Source organism: Opisthorchis viverrini (assembly GCF_000715545.1).
Source record: "Opisthorchis viverrini unplaced genomic scaffold scaffold56, whole genome shotgun sequence".
Taxonomy (NCBI): Eukaryota; Metazoa; Platyhelminthes; class Trematoda; order Opisthorchiida; family Opisthorchiidae; genus Opisthorchis; species Opisthorchis viverrini.
Genome location: NW_008752000.1, coordinates 406651 through 425951, shown reverse-complemented (window position 1 = coordinate 425951; position 19301 = coordinate 406651). Strand labels below are relative to the sequence as shown.

Genomic DNA, 19301 nt, shown 5'->3' with positions numbered 1-19301 from the left:
ATCATCAACAACAACAACAACAACAACATCATCATCATCATCATTATCATCATCATCATCATCATCACCAACAAACATTCGAGGTACCTGGACCTTGAACACTCAATCAGACAGTTTGAATAGATATTGACATCGTGTGCGCCAATGACATCACTTACCCGTCATATCGTTCACTGTCTCCAGCCAGGCACCAGGAGGGCTACGTGGACCCCATCCTGGATAGGGAACAGTACCAAGGGCGCCCAGACGTTTCGCATCATCTTTTGTTTTTTTCTGCCATTTCATATTTCGTCCACCTGTGGGTTTCCGCCGAGGAGAACATCGCCGTCCTAGGTAGGCGGCAAACTGACACGCATATCAAGCGACCCAACCACACCGTCTTGCAGTCCTGCATGCATTCTTCACGTGAATTACCGTCTGCTTCAACAAAAACATGTACTGTGATCACTTCACTCCGAATTCTTTGGTTCCAGCAGACTCCAGCCATAGTTCTGAGGCATCGGTGGTCCAATACCCGAAGATGTTTCAGATCCTCCACTCAAAGAGGCCAAGTCTTGCAACCGTATAACAAGTATCCAGCATTGTAGTCTGATATATATATATCATTTGAGACCCAACTATTTGGTTGTGAATGGTTGCGGAATTTGTAGAATGCAAGCGCACATCACTCTCGCTTGAACAGTCGTTCTTTTGTCCCGACGCAATCATCCACACCAGAGGGGATAAGCACAGGACTAGAATCTCGCTCTTATTGGAGCTCATCAGCAGTGCATATCCTTGGCCATGCCAGCGTTTGAACTCCCCACAACCGACATGCGAGGTGAGCGTGTTACCAATACTTCACCAGCACACGCTGGGCACCCCTGAATTTTCACGTATAAACAGGTGAGAATGTTTGCGTTTTTGAGTCATGTCGTCGTTCGAGGTTTACGACTCACATCACTCAAGCACGAATATGTTCACTGTTCAGGTTATGAAAATTCAGACGCGTTCAGCGCGCACTGGGGGAGTGCTGGTAACATGTCAGATGTGTGGAGTTCAAACCCTGCCACGGCCGAGGATGTGCAATGCTGATGAGTCCTAATATGAGCGAAGCTCAAGTCCAGTTGTTTCCCTCCCTTTCGGGTGGACTCACCATAATGATTGCGCTAGGACAGGACTGTTTAAACGAGGCCGCATGTGGCGCGAACGGACATATGGAACTTGTCAATAACGATATCCTGTAAGAATGGCATTTCTCCCGACTGGTTTTTGGTAGTTGCGCTGATGTGCTGGGCCCAAACCTGCTGCACAACTTGAGTCAGTGTTGATGCGAAGTGCTCAATAGGCCTGACCTGCTAGAATACCATACAGGAGGTCTTTGAAGTGTTAAAGTCACCTGCCAGTGGCAGGTGTAGGGCTTCTATGAGGGACAAGTCATCTTCGATATTCGGGAGTTGACTCCTTCTTATCCACTACCTTCAAAGCTAGTGCAACTTCCGAGATGCCTATGGTTTTGCACAACTTCCAGTGTCACTCCTTGACCTCTCGGAGACATGTTCAAAGACTGTACGTCCCTCAACGTGACCTTGTACCATGTGGCTACAAAGCACATGCCGAAGGACTGAATGCCTTGAACCAGCTTTCCTAGTATTGCTTGTACATTCTGCGCAAAAAAGGTCAAACATATGCTTTTTAGGAGAAGGTTTTCCGTAGGCAAAGTTAACCGAGTAGCCCAAACAAGAAGCGCCTTAAGGAGAGTTCTTGTTGAAGCAGGTTTGAGTCATCTGAATGGCATTGTAGATGATTCCCAAACAGCTGTACAGTGCTTCTCCGCTCTTCAGCACAAAGTGGCTTCACTGACAGGACTAAATCCTTATGAAATGCTTTTTTTGAAAGAGGGGGATCACTAATCGGAGTGGAACAGTCATGATACGCAAACGAATTTGGACCCACTGACCTAGGTATCTGCCCTAATCCTCGGGGCTCTAAAAACGAACCTCAAGTCTTCAATAACTAATTGCTAGTGGCCAGTGATTGACAAAGGAAATAAGTTATCGCCACGTCTAATATTGGTTACCGTTGAATTTCTATTGAAAGCAGAGTAGCAAATCCATCTGCAGACTGTTGATTTAGGGCTTGCAGCGCAGCCAACCAGATGTAGGCCGTTTATTAGAGGCAGACGAAGAATTTTCAGCAACCTTATGAGTAGTGCATTACGAAGATACATGTACCACGAATATCGTAGCAACTGGAACATGCAACATCACAAACGAGAGATTTAGCCACGTTCCAGGTGAGTCTCTCGCAAAACCAAATTTGTTTGCAAATGAGTGTACCTCGCTAAACATACATTTAGTTTTTTAGTCATACATTTATTTGCTTAACAACTTGGTTTTTATGGGATAATCACCTGGAACCCAGCTAAATCTTTCGTTTATGGTGTTTTTCTCGACGGAATTTCTTGCACCAGGCCGCCTGGTGTTTCAGTTGCTACAGTATTCGAGGTTTCGCAATACATTTTACAGACGTAATGTACTACTCACAAAGTCAAACATTACTTGGCCAACTTAAGAGTATCGTACTACGTCTGTAATTAATCGCATTCGGAGAATGGTAGCTTGGACGGTGTTGCGTACGAAGTCGTCACCTAGGAACACCGCTCTTTCACACGCTGTATCTTCGGAATGGTTCGTAGTTATGGTCAGTATTTCCTAGCGGAACAAACATGATGACGTGGTATTTAATCCTATCATTTAGTTTCACATCACTCTCGTTTTGAACAATCGTCCTCCTGTCCTGGAGCAATTATTCATGTGAATCCACACCAACGGGGGGGAGGATTGGGCAACTTTTGTTATGTTATGTGGTGATGAGCTCTAACCAGGGCGAAACTCGAGTCCAGTGCTTCCCCCCCTTTGGTGTGGATTCACATGAATGATTGCGCTAGGACAGGAGGACGATTGTTCAAAACGAGATTGATGTGAAGCTGAACAATACACCTCCCGCAAAACCCCCACATAATTCTATCATCTCAAATGGACTCTAATTTGACAGGTCCTGGGTAAATGACTTGAGCTGTAACTACCTATATAGAGCGGGTGTGGCTGATGTCAATTCTGCCGGTCGCTACATAACCATGCCCGAACATTCACCATACTGCTGATGTTGATTATGGATGTCTTTGTTGTAGCTAATTGACAGCACAGAATCAGAGTCCGATACGTTACGAAGTGATGAGAGTCGAGCAATCAATCCAGAAAAGCTGTCCCAGACATCTATTCAGGTTGATCGGCTATCCTGTGCTCCTTCAAACTCATCAATCAGCGAGATTACAAAGCGTACGAAAGCCGTACTGCAGCGAAGAAGATTTTCGATAGGCACGTGTTCTCATTGGCTGACTGGAGAACCCCCGGAAACCAATCGTGAGAGTTCAGGCTACCCGAGGTCGGTTGGGTCCATCTTAAGCTGCTTGTGTGACACAGAATACGACGGTCTCAGCTGGCACATATCATCAAACCGCCAAGTCACCGGTGACCCGTTTTGCTTTGAATGGGACGCGTCAGCTGTACCAGAGGTGTATAGGTTGTCAAAGGATTTCGGCTCTTTATTCACCGATACAGACAAAGAGGTTATGACGGAGATCGAGCGTTTTGCTGCGACGAAGAGAACGTCTTTCAACTGGACCACCAGGCAAGCCCTATTACAAAGGCTTCAACAGCTGACACGAGAGGAAAAACAGGTGAGTCTGTTAGTTACCGTCATTTTACCCGTTTGAAATAGGCTTCGTTTCTGGTGGTGCTGGGTGAAAATGACACATCCACAATTACAGATAATAATGAAATGTATGTAGCACATTTTCGCTGATTAATTCTCTGAGAAATTCAAGTACACTTCACTCTAAACGACTTTCTTACAGCTCGAGGGAACAATAATTTGTGTGGTTTAACTTCACAACACAAGGTTTCTCATCACACATCCTCAAACAAGTGAATGGCGAGGAGGAAACAGTGGTTTTCCCACATTTCTTTATGGGTGAAACCTTCATCTGAGAAGTCATCACTTGAGGAGCCAATCAGCATGTGTCCACGTGATGTGGATTCCGTGATTTAAGCATGAGCGGCACCATATCCTACCGAAGTGCGCGGTAACGGCACTGCTTGTAAGACACTGGTAATCGAACGGTTAAGTGTTCAAACTACTGAGCGGGAGGTTTCGAGTTCAAGATTCTCTGAATGCGAACGGCTGGCAATTCTGCCGTGAGACGAAACAGCTGTACAGTGCTTTTCGGCTTTTCATCATAGAGTGGCTTTACTTACAGGGAAAAATCTCAGTTGGTTATTACCATAGCTCCGCACACTTTACTTTCTCTACATCACTGAAGCTATTCCAGCAGGCCAGTAAATCACGAGCTTTGTAGCTGCCGAAAGTACGGTCAAAATATGCTTCAACCGATGGTCCACAACCAGGTCTACCCAGAAGTTGACTGTACTTTCCCATTCCTGAACTGGACAGGCACGGCAGTGGTAGATTAGCCTTAATACATGTAGGTACTAGGGGAACCAGCTCCGAACGGAACTATATAATATAACAGCCTATGGAATAGGCCGTTTTCGTTAAGGCAGATTTCATTGGTTTTTCTTCACTCGTCCTTGCCAGATGAGTTGCATTCTTAGTATCACTCTTTTGACCCGCTTGTACGCGACAGGGATCAATAGATCAGCTGGCTCGCACGTTCGTTGACTTTTCTGGTTTGGCCAAGCACCCCACGCAATCAGGCGGCTATCAAGACCGGGGTCAACGGTAATAAGGAAGCATTAAGGGGACTGTGGTCCGCGACAATTGGTGACAAGCGTGATAAGCGCATTTTGTCTCGGCAAAATGTTAACTGCTCTAGATGTAAACTCAGTTCGAGTTCACATCACTCTCGCTTGAACGATTCCCCTCTTGTCCTGGCCTACTTCTTCTTGTCGGACCGAATAGGAAATACCGAACACGAGTTTTCGTCGTATTAGAGATTATCAATAGTGCATATCCAAATATTTGACATGAAAGGACAGCATGTTACTTGAACTCCACTAGCACGCACTGGAAGTGCCCAAATCATCGCGTTTGAACAGGTTTCAGCGATGTGGTTGATTTGCCAGTCTTAAGGTGTTTCATTCAAGTACAAAACAGTTAACAGTGCTTTCCAGCATTTCAGTATAGATTGGCTTAACTTACAGGACAAAATCTCCACAAAAACCCAAATCTCACACTAAGTTAATTTTTTTCACTAAAGTTGTTCTGGTCAAAAAGAACTACAACCGGGAAAGAGAGTGGAGTAGCCAAAAGAGTCACTGTTCAAGACGCTTATTCCGTCTATAAGATTGCCACGTCGGTGTAACAGTGATACTACTGATTGCGGGCTTTGCGTCTCTTGAAAAGTGAGATCAATTACGTAACTTGTTGAGTCGCATTTGCTTGAATTTGAGCGACAGTCAGTGAATATCCAGGAAAGTTCAGGAAGACGCGTTCAAGGAGAATATGGATATTTAGTCTTTGTAAACAAGGTGCACATGACAGTTTCTGCTTCCTTATCCAATAGCCTGTAACGGTTTAGTTGGCATTTTCTAATAAATAACTCCGTATCTAAGGCCTTCTTCCCTTCACGGCTAGACCGTTGCTTTTATTTTCAGCTTTTCTACTTTAGCGCCACCAGGGCTGCGTATTTAGTGGCTACGACGAACAGTCACACCACGCTACCGGACGGTACTCAGATGAAACTTGGCGGCTTCGATCAACACTGGGTGAACAATCAGGGACGTCAAAACCAACTGTTGTCAACGGATTCTGGAACGAAGTTTTATTCTTCAGATGGGAGTCCAACTATTGAGGACGAATCAAATCATCTAGAAGCAGATGACTGGCAATCAAAAGAGGCTAGACAAGTTCCGGTCTTAAGCGATTGGACTGGTGTGACAAGAGATATTCATGGACCATTTTGGCCCAATGGGTTAGGACCACTCTATCCGGCCCCAATACACCTACGCCCAAACTCTGAGAAGAAAGATGAAACAGAGAACGTCAGTGCAAACTGTGAGTAAAAATAGCTGTCTGACTTCTAGAGTTGCCACGGTAACCCCAGGATTTCAAACTGGAATTACCTTTGTAATTTCAGTAGTATTTCATTCATTAAGTGGGAAATCGGAAACAGCGAAATATCACACTATTGTGGTTCACTAATCGTGGTCAGTACTTATTCAATCGTATCATATCCATCGGAAAAAACGTCGACACTTTAGTGAGAAAACACTCCCATAGGGCTGGTGGAAATCCTTAGAAGGAAACAATACCTGTTTCTTCATTCTTTGGATTCATCAGGTGTACCGAGGTTCTGAGTTCCCATCAACCCTTATTAATAATAAGCGGCTTAATACATGCGTTTGCCAGTTAACTTGATGCTAGCGGAAGACTCAGATTGATGTCTAGACGGAACGCACTACTCATAAGGTTGCTGAAAACTCTTCGACAGCCCACAGCCGGTTTCGACCGAAATTCTATGGGCTGCTTCGTTAAACAGGTGCATTGCCATATTTTTTGTCAACTTTATGTTCTACTTTACCTCAAATTGCATACAGCTTTCCACAAGTACTCTTATTTGCACGTGAGTTCAACTGAATTCAGCTGAATCTCCCGTTTAGGATGGTCACGAAGAAGCAAACTGCATTCATTCTTGTAACGGGTTTCACATTATGCGTGCTGATGTTGAAAATCTACAGTGGTACTTTCCAAGATAAAGCTAAGGGCCTTTCTTCTGAAAGATTCTTTTGAAATGTTTATCTCTTCCTGCAAGGTCAAGTCGACTCGTTTTTCTACAGAAAGAATCATCATCAGTACACACTTCGTTTTCCCCATCAGATGTGTGGTTCTTAAAATATATTCGACCTTTAAAAAGGAAGGATTGCATTGCAAACCTCTAGGTCATTTTTCGGCGATCACCAGTCGACTGGTGGGCTCAAACAGCTCATTCTTTCAAGACTTCTCACCCTATATAATATGATTTGCCTTGGTTCAAGGTCACACGCGAGGCGTCCGGAAACAACCGTCAATTTCAATAAAGACCAGAGAGACAGAGAGAATCTAGAAACTAGGTTCAGTCAAAACGTATAGGACCTGTGTTCCAACGGTGCATTATATCATTCAACTTACTAGGTTGCATTATATCGTTCAACTTACTAGGTGAACCAACTCCGAACGTAACGGGACTACATGACAGCCAATGGAATGACCGTTTTCCTTGAGACAGATTTCATTGATTGTTCTTCAGTCGCCCATGACAGATGAGTTGTATCCTTAGTATCACTTCCTTGACCCACTTGTACGCGACAGTGATCGATAAGATCAGCCAGTTCGCACGTTTATTGATTTTGTTTCTGGTTTGGCCGTGCGCACCGGGCTATCAGCCGGCTATCCAGACCGGAGTTCATGGTAATAAGAAGGCAATAGGACGACTGTGGTCCACAAGACAAACTGACTAAGTTTGATAAAATGTTTTCGATGATGATGTTGCTCATGACACAATCGTACTTGCTGTAAGATAACCAGAGCATTGAGTCCAGTGGACTGGAAAAAATCATTACACACTAATGGAAAGTAGTTGGAAACATGCCTTGAAAACCGAAATGTTTGTCGCACTAGCGGCGCTTCCGAAAAGTATGTATTACCGTGCACTGATATCCCTTGAGATTTTTCAGTCTTCAGGAAATCAAGCCACCTTGAAAGTTTTTACCTACCTTATGTATCTGACGGAAATGATGCTTTGTAGACTCGCTGTTGCGTATCTCCCAAGCCACTGCAAAACTTCAGGTCACAGGCGATCCGGAAGAGTGCTTGATTTCAAGCTGGTTCGTGCCACAAGTGGTGTACGACCGCGAGACAAGCGCACGCTGGACGTCCGCTATGCTTGAGGCGATGGGAATGAGTTCACAGCTGGGGAATCCCCGTCAGTTCATCAGCTGGATTCCTCCAAGCCTAGTTTTTGAATCCAGGTTCGAGTGTGGAAACTTGAGACAGGCCAGGAGGATGTGAGTCACAGGCCGTCTTTATTCATACTACGATTATCATGGTTACTATTCTTACTTAATTTGTTACCGTGTTGAACCTTCATTGTCAGAGAATACTCAGTGCACATCAACAAGTATGCTACATATTACAAGTGGTGAACATCGCTCAAGTGTACACAATCAGGTAGTTTCTCTGTGTGCACAGTTTCGTACATTTTAGGCCAACATCTATGGATGTTTGCAAAGGATACTTGGTTCTGTGAGCGAGATTGCTCAAGTGGTTAGAGCGCGAATTTATTGACCGGAAGGTCCGTGGTTCGAAACCGACTTCTGCCCATAGACTTCCCCTGTCTAGGATTGGGCAACCTGGCAGTATCCAAGCCCTCGTGCTTCCTTCGGGTGGCATGGCAGCTAGGCACCGGAAGGGCGCTACAGCTGAACGATTTTTTCTTGGGTAAGGCCAATCAATGCAACGGTTTCATCCTTTTTGGGTTCTGGACGTGACAGCCTATAAAATAGATATCAAACAGGACTTTTGAGACAGTGTATTTGTATAGGTGTGTATCAGGCCCATGGGAGACTTATATGGTTAGCAGGTTTAACCCCCAGGTTGGGGAATCTGTTTAGCTAATTAGTTAGCTGTGTTTTCTCGGCCGGCTATTGTGATGAAGACAGTTGCTGTATCATGGATGGTTAAGAGCGCGAGTTACCGCAGTAGTTGAGGCGCGAAATCACCTGGCGGAAGGTCCGTGGCTCGAACCCAGCCTCTGCCTCGACTCGGGTTGTTTAGGCTTGGGCAACCCGGTAGTATCTCAGTCCTCATGCGTCCTACAAATGGCCTCACAGCCAAACATCAAAAGCTTGCTACTTATAATCAATTATTATTTCATTGTCATTATTCACAAATTTATTGCTAGTATTGAACTGATCAGATAGCATTAGTCAATAAAATGCCTTTGTTCTTCTGAGCTCTCACTACCATGGTGACGGCGTTAGCTTGAGTTTGACTGAAATGACCCAAACTACTTATGCAACTAAGGGAACTTGAGGACCGGATTTATTAAGTTCTCTACACAATCGTTCCCTGTTTTCAGGTCTTTTTATACCGTTGAGGAAAGCGGGAACGATGATAGCTGATCCTTGATTTGACCGAATGTTTTTNAGTGCTTGATTTCAAGCTGGTTCGTGCCACAAGTGGTGTACGACCGCGAGACAAGCGCACGTTGGACGTCCGCTATGCTTGAGGCGATGGGAATGAGTTCACAGCTGGGGAATCCCCGTCAGTTTGTCAGCTGGATTCCTCCAAGCCTAGTTTTTGAATCCAGGTTCGAGTGTGGAAACTTGAGACAGGCCAGGAGGATGTGAGTCACAGGCCGTCTTTATTCATACTACGATTATCATGGTTACTATTCTTACTTAATTTGTTACCGTGTTGAACCTTCATTGTCAGAGAATACTCAGTGCACATCAACAAGTATGCTACATATTACAAGTGGTGAACATCGCTCAAGTGTACACAATCAGGTAGTTTCTCTGTGTGCACAGTTTCGTACATTTTAGGCCAACATCTATGGATGTTTGCAAAGGATACTTGGTTCTGTGAGCGAGATTGCTCAAGTGGTTAGAGCGCGAATTTATTGACCGGAAGGTCCGTGGTTCGAAACCGACTTCTGCCCATAGACTTCCCCTGTCTAGGATTGGGCAACCTGGCAGTATCCAAGCCCTCGTGCTTCCTTCGGGTGGCATGGCAGCTAGGCACCGGAAGGGCGCTACAGCTGAACGATTTTTTCTTGGGTAAGGCCAATCAATGCAACGGTTTCATCCTTTTTGGGTTCTGGACGTGACAGCTTATAAAATAGATATCAAACAGGACTTTTGAGACAGTGTATTTGTATAGGTGTGTATCAGGCCCATGGGAGACTTATATGGTTAGCAGGTTTAACCCCCAGGTTGGGGAATCTGTTTAGCTAATTAGTTAGCTGTGTTTTCTCGGCCGGCTATTGTGATGAAGACAGTTGCTGTATCATGGATGGTTAAGAGCGCGAGTTACCGCAGTAGCTGAGGCGCGAAATCACCTGGCGGAAGGTCCGTGGCTCGAACCCAGCCTCTGCCTCGACTCGGGTTGTTTAGTCCTGGGCAGCCCGGTAGTATCTCAGTCCTCATGCGTCCTACAAATGGCCTCACAGCCAAACATCAAAAGCTTGCTACTTATAATCAATTATTATTTCATTGTCATTATTCATATATTTATTGCTAGTATTGAACTGATCAGATAGCATTAGTCAATAAAATGCCTTTGTTCTTCTGAGCTCTCACTACCATGGTGACGGCGTTAGCTTGAGTTTGACTGAAATGACCCAAACTACTTATGCAACTAAGGGAACTTGAGGACCGGATTTATTAAGTTCTCTACACAATCGTTCCCTGTTTTCAGGTCTTTTTATACCGTTGAGGAAAGCGGGAACGATGATAGCTGATCCTTGATTTGACCGAATGTTTTTACGATCATCCGACGAATCCCGATAGGAACGGAAGCACGCAATGGCTCACCTTTCCAGAAAGCGAGTAGATAAATAGTAAAACCAGAAAACAGAAACAATAAGCCTACAACCCATGCTGTAGACCTCAATTTCGTTACAGCAGCCGATGACTTTTGTCAGTCAATCATCTGGCAGATGGCTTTCTTCCATCATTAAAATGTGTGGTGGTTGCTTTAAAAGGAAAGCCTAAAACCATGTGCAGTGTGATCACCGTTTTTGTTTTTTTCTATATTCACAGTCAGTCCAGTGGAACTGGAATTTCCATAACCTGCTAGGTTTTATCTCGTTGTAGGGCATTACGCCAAGCAATATCTAACTATCCACCAATAACGCCTTTTAAGGTAGTCATGTTCGATCAGATGGTAGTTGATCTGTTTGCCAAGCTTGACATTTGACTTGTCCCCATTCGAGAAGACATCGTCAGTGAGCAGTTGAGTGGGTGCTCTCTCCGTTCATAGCTGCGGTTATATAGCTTGTGAAAAGTGCCGAATATCCTGTCATTTAATCGGCTAATTGGTACATACCTTTAGGCTGAATTAAGCTGAAGAAAAACAACGACCACTAATAGAAACCGCCATCACAACCAACCAAATTCAAGAAAGGAAGACCACAGCACAACGCGAACCGGGAATGGACCAATCAAAAACGAACCTGAAACACGCCAAAACAACCGTCCAACCAATCAGTAATTTACGAGGCATACAGACCACAACGCAGCGCAACTCACGATCGGGCCAATAATACCCTAGGAAAGGTATATACCAGTTAGCCAATCACATGACACGGTATCAGATACTCCTCAAAAACTATATAAATTAAGCTAGGCATGGAGAAAGCATTGACGATGTCTCCTTGACTGGGGACGAAACACTTGCAAGCCTATTGTCAGGCTTGGTGAACAGATCAACTACCATCTGATCGACTGCTGGTAAACATATCCCAGCTACCTACACTTCGACAAATTAACATCTTTCCAGGTAATTTGCAAACACAATGGCTGTGTACTTCTTACCGATGAGAATAAAAAATATAGTGTTTTCATCTTCAAGTCTACTTATTCCATATAGGTTGCGGAGGACACGGGGAAGTGATGCACTCCAATTTTTTTCGTGCTGCATTTATGGATAGAATAAGCTCACGCCGATCTCGGGATACTCTTGTTACTAACTCCATCCTGAAGACGCGTTCATTGTCGGAGATGCAACAGTCACTAAACCGAACTCATCATTCTTCGGAGTACTCTGTCAAGATGCATCCCATTTATTCCCGCATCTGCTCACACTTTAAGTAGCTCGGAGCTAGGATAGTCCGTGCAATAGGTTAAAAATTTCATTCAAGGATCAAGTTAACACCACTTAATGTGGATCCCGTGACTGGATAATGAAGGAAGTCATGGTGAAGAGTTTTCAGGAACCTTGTGAGTAATTTCCCTAATGAAGGCATATCTTGTCTAAGTGCGATTCGATCACACTGCCCGTGACCGAACTATTAAGTGCTCGACACACTAGACTGGAAGGACCGGGATCTATACACAGATGAGAATTACTGATGATTCACAATGAGGATGGAGCAACTGTGTAGTGCTTTTTGGGTCTTTGGCATGAGGAGGCTCTAATTACACGACAAAATCTTTACACGCTACTGGTAGAATTATTCGAGTCTAAAACCTTTGGTCCCAGGATTGATCTCTATACCTCTAGGTTCGATCCTTAAGAAACATCGAGAGAGATAAATCCCTGGTTTACAATCCATTTGGAAACGCTCTCAGTCTGACTTAAGTCCAAATCATAGCCTAAATAAATAATATAATAATCGTTCAGCTGTAGCACCCTGTCAGTGCCTAACTGCCATGCAACCCGAAGGAAGCACGAGGGCTGAGATACTGCCAGGTTGCTCAAGCCTAGACACGGGAAGTCGACAGACGAGGGTCGGGTTCGAACCATGGCCCTTCCGGTCAGTAAATTCGCGTTCCAACCACTTGAGCCATTTCGTTGTGGATTGACCACACCCTCGCTTGAGACACTTTCTAAGTAAAAACGGAGGTTACGTGGTGCAATCCCATGGTTGCAATCACCATTTGGTACAAGAAGCTCCTGTTTATTGGCTAGATGCGTTGTTGTTGAGCAAGGTATTTTTGAGGTTCAGATATTCACATCAATTAAGCGCTTCAAAGATTCCTAATCTATATTATAGGAAACTCTTGGAGCATCTGACAGCTATTCACGGGTATTAGGCTCATTCTGGGTGTTTTGGATGGACCTTCATCATCTGGGTGAGGTGTGTGACATTCTAATTGGGGAACAACCTTCTTGTTTCATTCACTTGTAAAAGAACATTCTCAATTTGGACAGAAACGACCGCTTCCCACACAAAGCACTCATATTTGTTCAACTTTCCTCCGAAACTCCATTTCGCTTGCGTTCACCTCCACTTCTATCCATCTGTCTCTTTTTTCCCGTTTTTGTTTTAGTGGTATGTTCGAATATGAACTGCTACTCAGTCCAGATTTGAATACCAACAGACACGTGCAGTGGTTTTACTTTGCAATTCGGAATGCGATTCCCGGTTTCCAGTACCGTTTTGTGATCGTCAACTTCTCCAAGAAGGAGAGTCTATACAAGAAGGGTAGGTTGAATAAACTACGTTCAGTTCTGATGGACTAGGAATCTCAGCGCCGATTGGACCAGTGATGAGTAGTCAGAGGAAGGTTTTACCGTGTAAGGAAGTATTGTTTAGTATGAAATACTGAATAATTGTTTTATTCGTTGCGCGCACCTTATGAATAGTTAAGCCTGAGTGGATGAACACACCTGTGTGATTCACCCTAACCTAAACGGGGTTCAGCGACACTACCGTTCAGGCATTCCGTTATTTTCGTGTGATCCGCTGTATACTTGATCCATAACTGACAGATTATTAGACGAATAGCTACTACTGAATTAACTGCACTACTGATATTGCAAAATTTCTACGCCACTTAGACAATCTGGCCACCCGCTCAGCCTGAACCTCAAATAGAAAACATGTGATTATAAAACCGAGGACAGGAAGTCCAACTGGGTGTGAGTTATTCCCGAAAAGCCTAGCCGTACGAGACTCAATCGTACGTCATGTCTCCAAGAAGCCACATAATCTTGGCCTCAGAGCAACATGGCTATCGACTCCTTGTGTTAACCCATGTGTGTTTTAGTGAGATGCATTCTGTCGCCATTGCCAACTCAAAGATTTCATCGATCAACCGATAGTTGGCCCGACTGACAACTATTCACACGGTAGTTTGGAGTGAATTGGTCAGGCAGCTATGCTTGAGAATCGTCTGATAGGCTTGCTACCACAAGTTATGATTCAACAGCGTCCAGCACCGGAAACTGAACGGATAAAATGTCAAATTAGTGAGCAAATCAATCATGAATGTTGTGGCTATCTACCTGAAAAACTATCCACAAACCTGTATCGTTAGTGGCCGTCTATTGGTTACGCCTGCACTGAGCCTGTCAGACTACGCGATAAGGAGAAGACGGAGAACTTGGGACACAGCTGTATTGTCAAAACGTACAGAGCTCTGCGTAAATATATAGGATGACTAAACGGCCAAATATGATCGCTCACGTGTTCGTTCGGTACAGTCAATGGCGGTGTTCCGGTCGTGAACACCTCCAGGCCCACTCCGCTGGTCGTATGTTGCTAAGCCGTGTTTGGTGGGCTCCGCCAACGCACCTGCTTTCCGGACATGTCGTACCGATGGTGATCTTGAGAATGCGTCACTCTCTGCACATGTACTTTTCCCATGTCTGGGTGCGTCCTGACAAAACTCGTCTTCTGGATGTTACGTGCACACACGTATACATCAACTGTGCTAATGATGTGTATTTGACATTATTTCGGTTAGAATAGGACGTTTTTGACAGACGATTTCATCAAATCCCGGTATGCATTCAAAGCCTTAGTTGTTGTCTGTCGAATCATCTGTGTATGTCCAATTGATGCACATTAAATTAACCGCCCATAAGCTTATGATATGGAGTACATTGTCTATAAATACAAACTATCGTAAGTGAATACAAGAGTCCAAAGACATGTGGTGTATGCATGAAAGGCAGAGGTCATCTTAACTAACCGATATTTTCACCTTTGGTGTCACAAACGGTTTATTCAGTTGATGTTTCGTGGATGTTCTCCCGAACATCTTGAATGTCAGACTTGCTCCCCATTGAATCCATATCCGAAATCTGTCACTTACTTTTCAGGAATGCAAGTCCTTTTCTACTCTGAAAAACAAGCGGAGCGGAACGGTCGCGGGTGGCACCGTACGGGACAAAACATAAAGTAAGCGAGGATGCCACTGTAGTACGCGAGATACTCAGAGGTCCGATTAGCCTTGATGTGTTTCGCACATACGCCTGAGCGTATGTCCTCGGATTTCTATCTTGAAAACCAATCTTCTTGTTCGTAGTCACACCACTCTCGTTTGAACGGCTCTGTTCCTGTTCTGGCGTAATTATTCCGGTGAATCCACACCGAAGAGAATCACTGGGCTCGAGTTTCGCTCTTATTAGAGATCATCGGCAGTGCATATCCAGTGGCCGTACCGGGATTCGAACCCCGGACATTTGACATGCGAGGTGAGGCGTGCTTTTGTTTAACGATGTGCGTCATACCTAGTCATGCCCTGTTCAAGTTAGCACAACGAACGTGGAACGTTGGAAGTTATAACCATGATAACGTCGTCTTGAGTGAGCCCAAAGTTTGTACAACGATTGTATTTTGTTTTTGGCGATAACGTCTAACGTATGACCAAAATTAGTGGCATTCGAAGTCAATTCTTTGAAGGAATGACCGAATGCTGCATGAATCAAGTAGCGCATTACGAAAACCGGTTTCTCTTATTCACGCAGTCTCCTCTTCCCCACGGTAGACACAAGACTTGGGTTGGCCTTAAACCGATCAGTCCCGTACAAAACAAGAAGTCAGAACGTTATTTTGAAAGCAAACAAAGGGTGAAACATCCGTTTCCAATGTTCGACTACCTAGACTGTATTTAATGTCACCTACTGTACAGGTGTTTATTACATCCGAATTCTGTATTACTAATGGGTTGAAACTCCATTTTCGGTTATTTAGACAGCCTTAAACCGATCAGTCCCGTACAAAACAAGAAGTCAGAACGTTATTTTGAAAGCAAACAAAGGGTGAAACATCCGTTTCCAATGTTCGACTACCTAGACTGTATTTAATGTCACCTACTGTACAGGTGTTTATTACATCCGAATTCTGTATTACTAATGGGTTGAAACTCCATTTTCGGTGTTGTTATTTAGACATTTTAACCGAAATGCAATATTTCACAAACAAATTAACTAGTACAGAACCAAATTAAGATGTTGTTAAGTTACCTGTATAAATAAGACTTGATCGTAGTTCCGCCCATTATTCATGGTCACCTAATAATGCCATTATAAGAACATGAGATATACTTGATTTATTGTTCGTAAAGATGCCTTAGAAGTTACGGGCCGGAAGGTCCGTGGTTTGAACCCGACCTCTGCCTCACGACTTCTCCTGACTGAGCTTTAGAAGCCTGGCAGTATCCCAGACCTTGTACTTTCTTCGGCGGGTGGCATGACAGCCAAGTACCAAAAAAGTGTTACAGCTGATTGGTTATATTTTTTACCTTTTTTTACAAAATGTTTGCGGCTTTATTTCCCACTATTTGTGCTATCAGGTATACGGAAAACACTGAAAATCGATCGAACCCACTAATTCAATCCAACTCAAGGATATATCAATTGCAGTGGGATCAGGTGAGTTTTTGAAGCGCTTATCCGAACCAGTCAAACGTGTGCGTAGAGAATGTACTCCCATTTGAGTCTAAACAGTTAATAGGCTTAAAACCAAGGTTGCTGAAAACTCTTCGACAGCCCATGACCGGTTTCGTCCTTCTTGAGACTCATCAGGTAGGCGCAGTTCCCGAGTTTCCGTCACACTTATGTTCTACTTAAACCCAAATTGGACTGTTTTCGTCAATTTGGTGCTCACGAGAAACTCAACTGAATCCCTCGTTTATGATATCCCACAACTGAATGTGCTGCACACAGGCGCGATATCTCGAATATAGTGCCAACTGAATCAGGAGGCGGCCTGTGTGCAGCACATTAGGTTGTAGACTATCATAAACGAGAGGTTCGGTTGAGTCTCTCGTGAAAACCAAACTGATGTGCAAATGAGGCTTGAAACCAGTTTCAATAAATTACGCACATTCGTTTGTTGGAGTCGTCAGGAGTTGAGCGGTATGTGTGAGGAAGACATCAGAGGCTAAACACAGAACGGCCATGTCAAGGCGGAAAACGCACCTTAGTGATTAAGAATCAATGAGCAGGTAGGTAAAGAAGCTCCGCCAGCCTCCAAGCATGACCATATAATGGTCAACCTCGAAACATCAATGCAGTAAACGTCCGACGCCAAGATGTGGCATGAGAGATGTATTTGCTTTGCTGCTGCGCAAATTAAGGTACCCCTGTAGAAACTCGCTTCTTTGGATGTGAATATACTCAAAACTCTTCAGTTGAGTTTTTCTCCTAGAGGTGATACCAATTCATGCTAAAAAGCGGTACGCCTGTTTCTTCCTTTGTTGGAATCATCAGCAGTTTGTATCTCAGTAGGATGTTCCGAAACAGCGACCTTTCGGCTAGTGGTTGAACATTTAACCCTACGGCCACCAGCCGCTAATCCGCAGTATGATTAACTCGCATTCAGACAAAATGTAGCGTCATTCAATCACCGAATCAACACACTTCGTGGTCACGTGGTCAAATACTGACTTGCTCGTCGAGTGACGATTGCTCAGAAGTGAAGTATACTCGAAACGTGAGAGGCTGCTCAGCTGCTCGTGGCCGAAAGATTGTGTACAACCTACTGACCCGGAGGGAACAAGTTCCAAACTTCCCGTAGTTTCCGCTGATAATTTCCAATGTGGATGAAATAGCTGTACAGTGGATCGCGGCTTTTCAGCATAGATTTACTTTGCAAAGTAATTTCAAAGGAAACCTGCTTTATCAGACAGAGGGTTTACTCTCATACCTGTCACATATATACCGGTGATTTCAGAGATGTCCAAAAGCAGAAAAATGAAGGTGACTTCCGGGTCTCACCATCCATCAGTTCTACAAATGCTAAGCAGCATTACTAAGCTGAGTTGGTCGGACACATCGCTCATTGTATATGCTACAATCACCTTTCATGATTCCCATACCAGACCTGTGATAAGAATTTACCGCGGAAATGAAAGTCGTCTATCGAAATACATGATGAAATAGGTGAGATCATACGGTGCACTTTAGGCGCCGTTTTGTACTCTGGCATCGTCTGAAGAGCCTACCTTTTTCTGGAGAAGGAATCCAACGCAATAGACAACCAGGAAAGTGAAAACACACGATGACAAATCACGGCCTTAGCAAATACCTCCTTGGAGGGTTCCTTGCAATCAACACTAGAGTTTGATCAAACTTCGCCGACATCCAATGGTCCGGCTGTTCAGTCGGGTGAAATAAGATTCCATCACTACCCAGAACCTAGTATGCAGGGCATTAACTCTTTGTCCTAATGAACACGGAAACCCTCCTAACGCCGCGAATTCGGTTCAGAATTGACGGATTTGTCCGCTGCTTGTCTAAATCCTCTTTTTGCCCAAACTGCATGTAGACAAATGATCGTTGGCCTCGAGGCGGAATAGCATTTTCCATGAACCCTCGAGCTTTCATGGGTGCTCGGAAAAAATTGCAGGAAAGGTTAGACAAAGTGGTAAATACTAGCCTGAATAAGCCACCTTCATAAAGCGCAGCTTTCGACTTATACAGAGGTGATCTTCATACTTTGGTGACTCATTGGTGTTGTTTGGTGCAATGAGATCGGGACAGAATTCAGGTTGACCCTCCTGGGCCTGAGGTTGCGTGTCGCTTGGCAGTCTTAGCAGGATAGTACCTGACCCAGCTGCTCAGAAGCCTGACTGTCAGTCAATTATTTTAGCTGCCTTTTTGGTGCGAAAATTCACATACTTCTGCACATGGTTCTCATACAACCCAACTGTCAAGAATTGGGCTTTTAAAACCTTTTGATATTTATATTTGCAATCAACTATTCATAAGGTTGCTGAAAATTTGCCGACAACCCACGACCGGTTTCGCCCTTCTTGGGGCTCATCAGGTGAGCGCAGTCCCCGAGTTTCCGTCAACCTTAGGTTCTACATGAAACCAAATTGTACGAAATTAGAAACCAAATTTGGTTTTGCGACAGACTCATCTGAAACTCAGCTGAATCCCTCGGTTGTGATGTTTCCAGGCAACCGAATTTGATGCATCAGGCCGCTTCATATCTTAGTTACTACGATATTCAAGATATTGCGATACATGTATATTTGTAATGCCGAGTTTCAGCTGAGTCTCTCGCAAAACCAATTTTGTTTGCAAATGAGTATAGTTCCGTACTCATCCGATGCTTCCTGAGGGATCCCTGCGTCTCTACCGTACTCAGTTAGTAAAGTGCAATAGATTTGCACACCTCTTTAAAGCCTGGAAGTCCGCTGACCGCTTCTGTTGGCGCTGAAATCAGCTACGTGTTTTCCGACGAATATTGCTTGTCATAGCAAAGGACGAGATGAAACGGTTTTCTAACTATTCTTCTCCTCGCAATATTTGGCAAAAATGGAGCTGTAGTCTTAATCTTTGATCAATGAGTCAGATGA

General features: G+C 44.2%; 3 protein-coding genes across 3 annotated transcripts in view; 1 reads left to right on the top strand and 2 right to left on the bottom strand.

Annotated features, from left to right (window-relative positions):
• Positions 1-19301, top strand: part of T265_10194 (hypothetical protein) — a gene marked incomplete at both ends in the record, with an annotated part of 89632 nt that overhangs the window by 11859 nt on the left and 58472 nt on the right. Inside the window, 6 exons of the mRNA XM_009176490.1 lie at positions 3173-3729; positions 5582-6057; positions 7787-8045; positions 13035-13212; positions 14763-14890; positions 16287-16365. Of these exons, the coding sequence (XP_009174754.1) occupies positions 3173-3729; positions 5582-6057; positions 7787-8045; positions 13035-13212; positions 14763-14890; positions 16287-16365 (1677 nt within the window). The remainder of the gene's footprint in view (positions 1-3172; positions 3730-5581; positions 6058-7786; positions 8046-13034; positions 13213-14762; positions 14891-16286; positions 16366-19301) is intronic.
• T265_10193 (hypothetical protein) lies at positions 9794-16426 on the bottom strand (the record flags this gene model as incomplete). The annotated part of the gene is made up of 6 exons (XM_009176492.1): positions 9794-9858; positions 12339-12668; positions 14174-14383; positions 14805-15094; positions 16075-16169; positions 16322-16426. 6 exons carry the CDS (start codon positions 16424-16426, stop codon positions 9794-9796), a joined length of 1095 nt encoding a protein of 364 aa, XP_009174756.1.
• The window catches only part of T265_10192 (hypothetical protein), a gene marked incomplete at both ends in the record, with an annotated part of 6596 nt that continues 3902 nt past the window's right edge, over positions 16608-19301 (bottom strand). The window contains one exon of the mRNA XM_009176491.1: positions 16608-16773. Coding sequence (XP_009174755.1) covers positions 16608-16773 — 166 coding nt within the window. The remainder of the gene's footprint in view (positions 16774-19301) is intronic.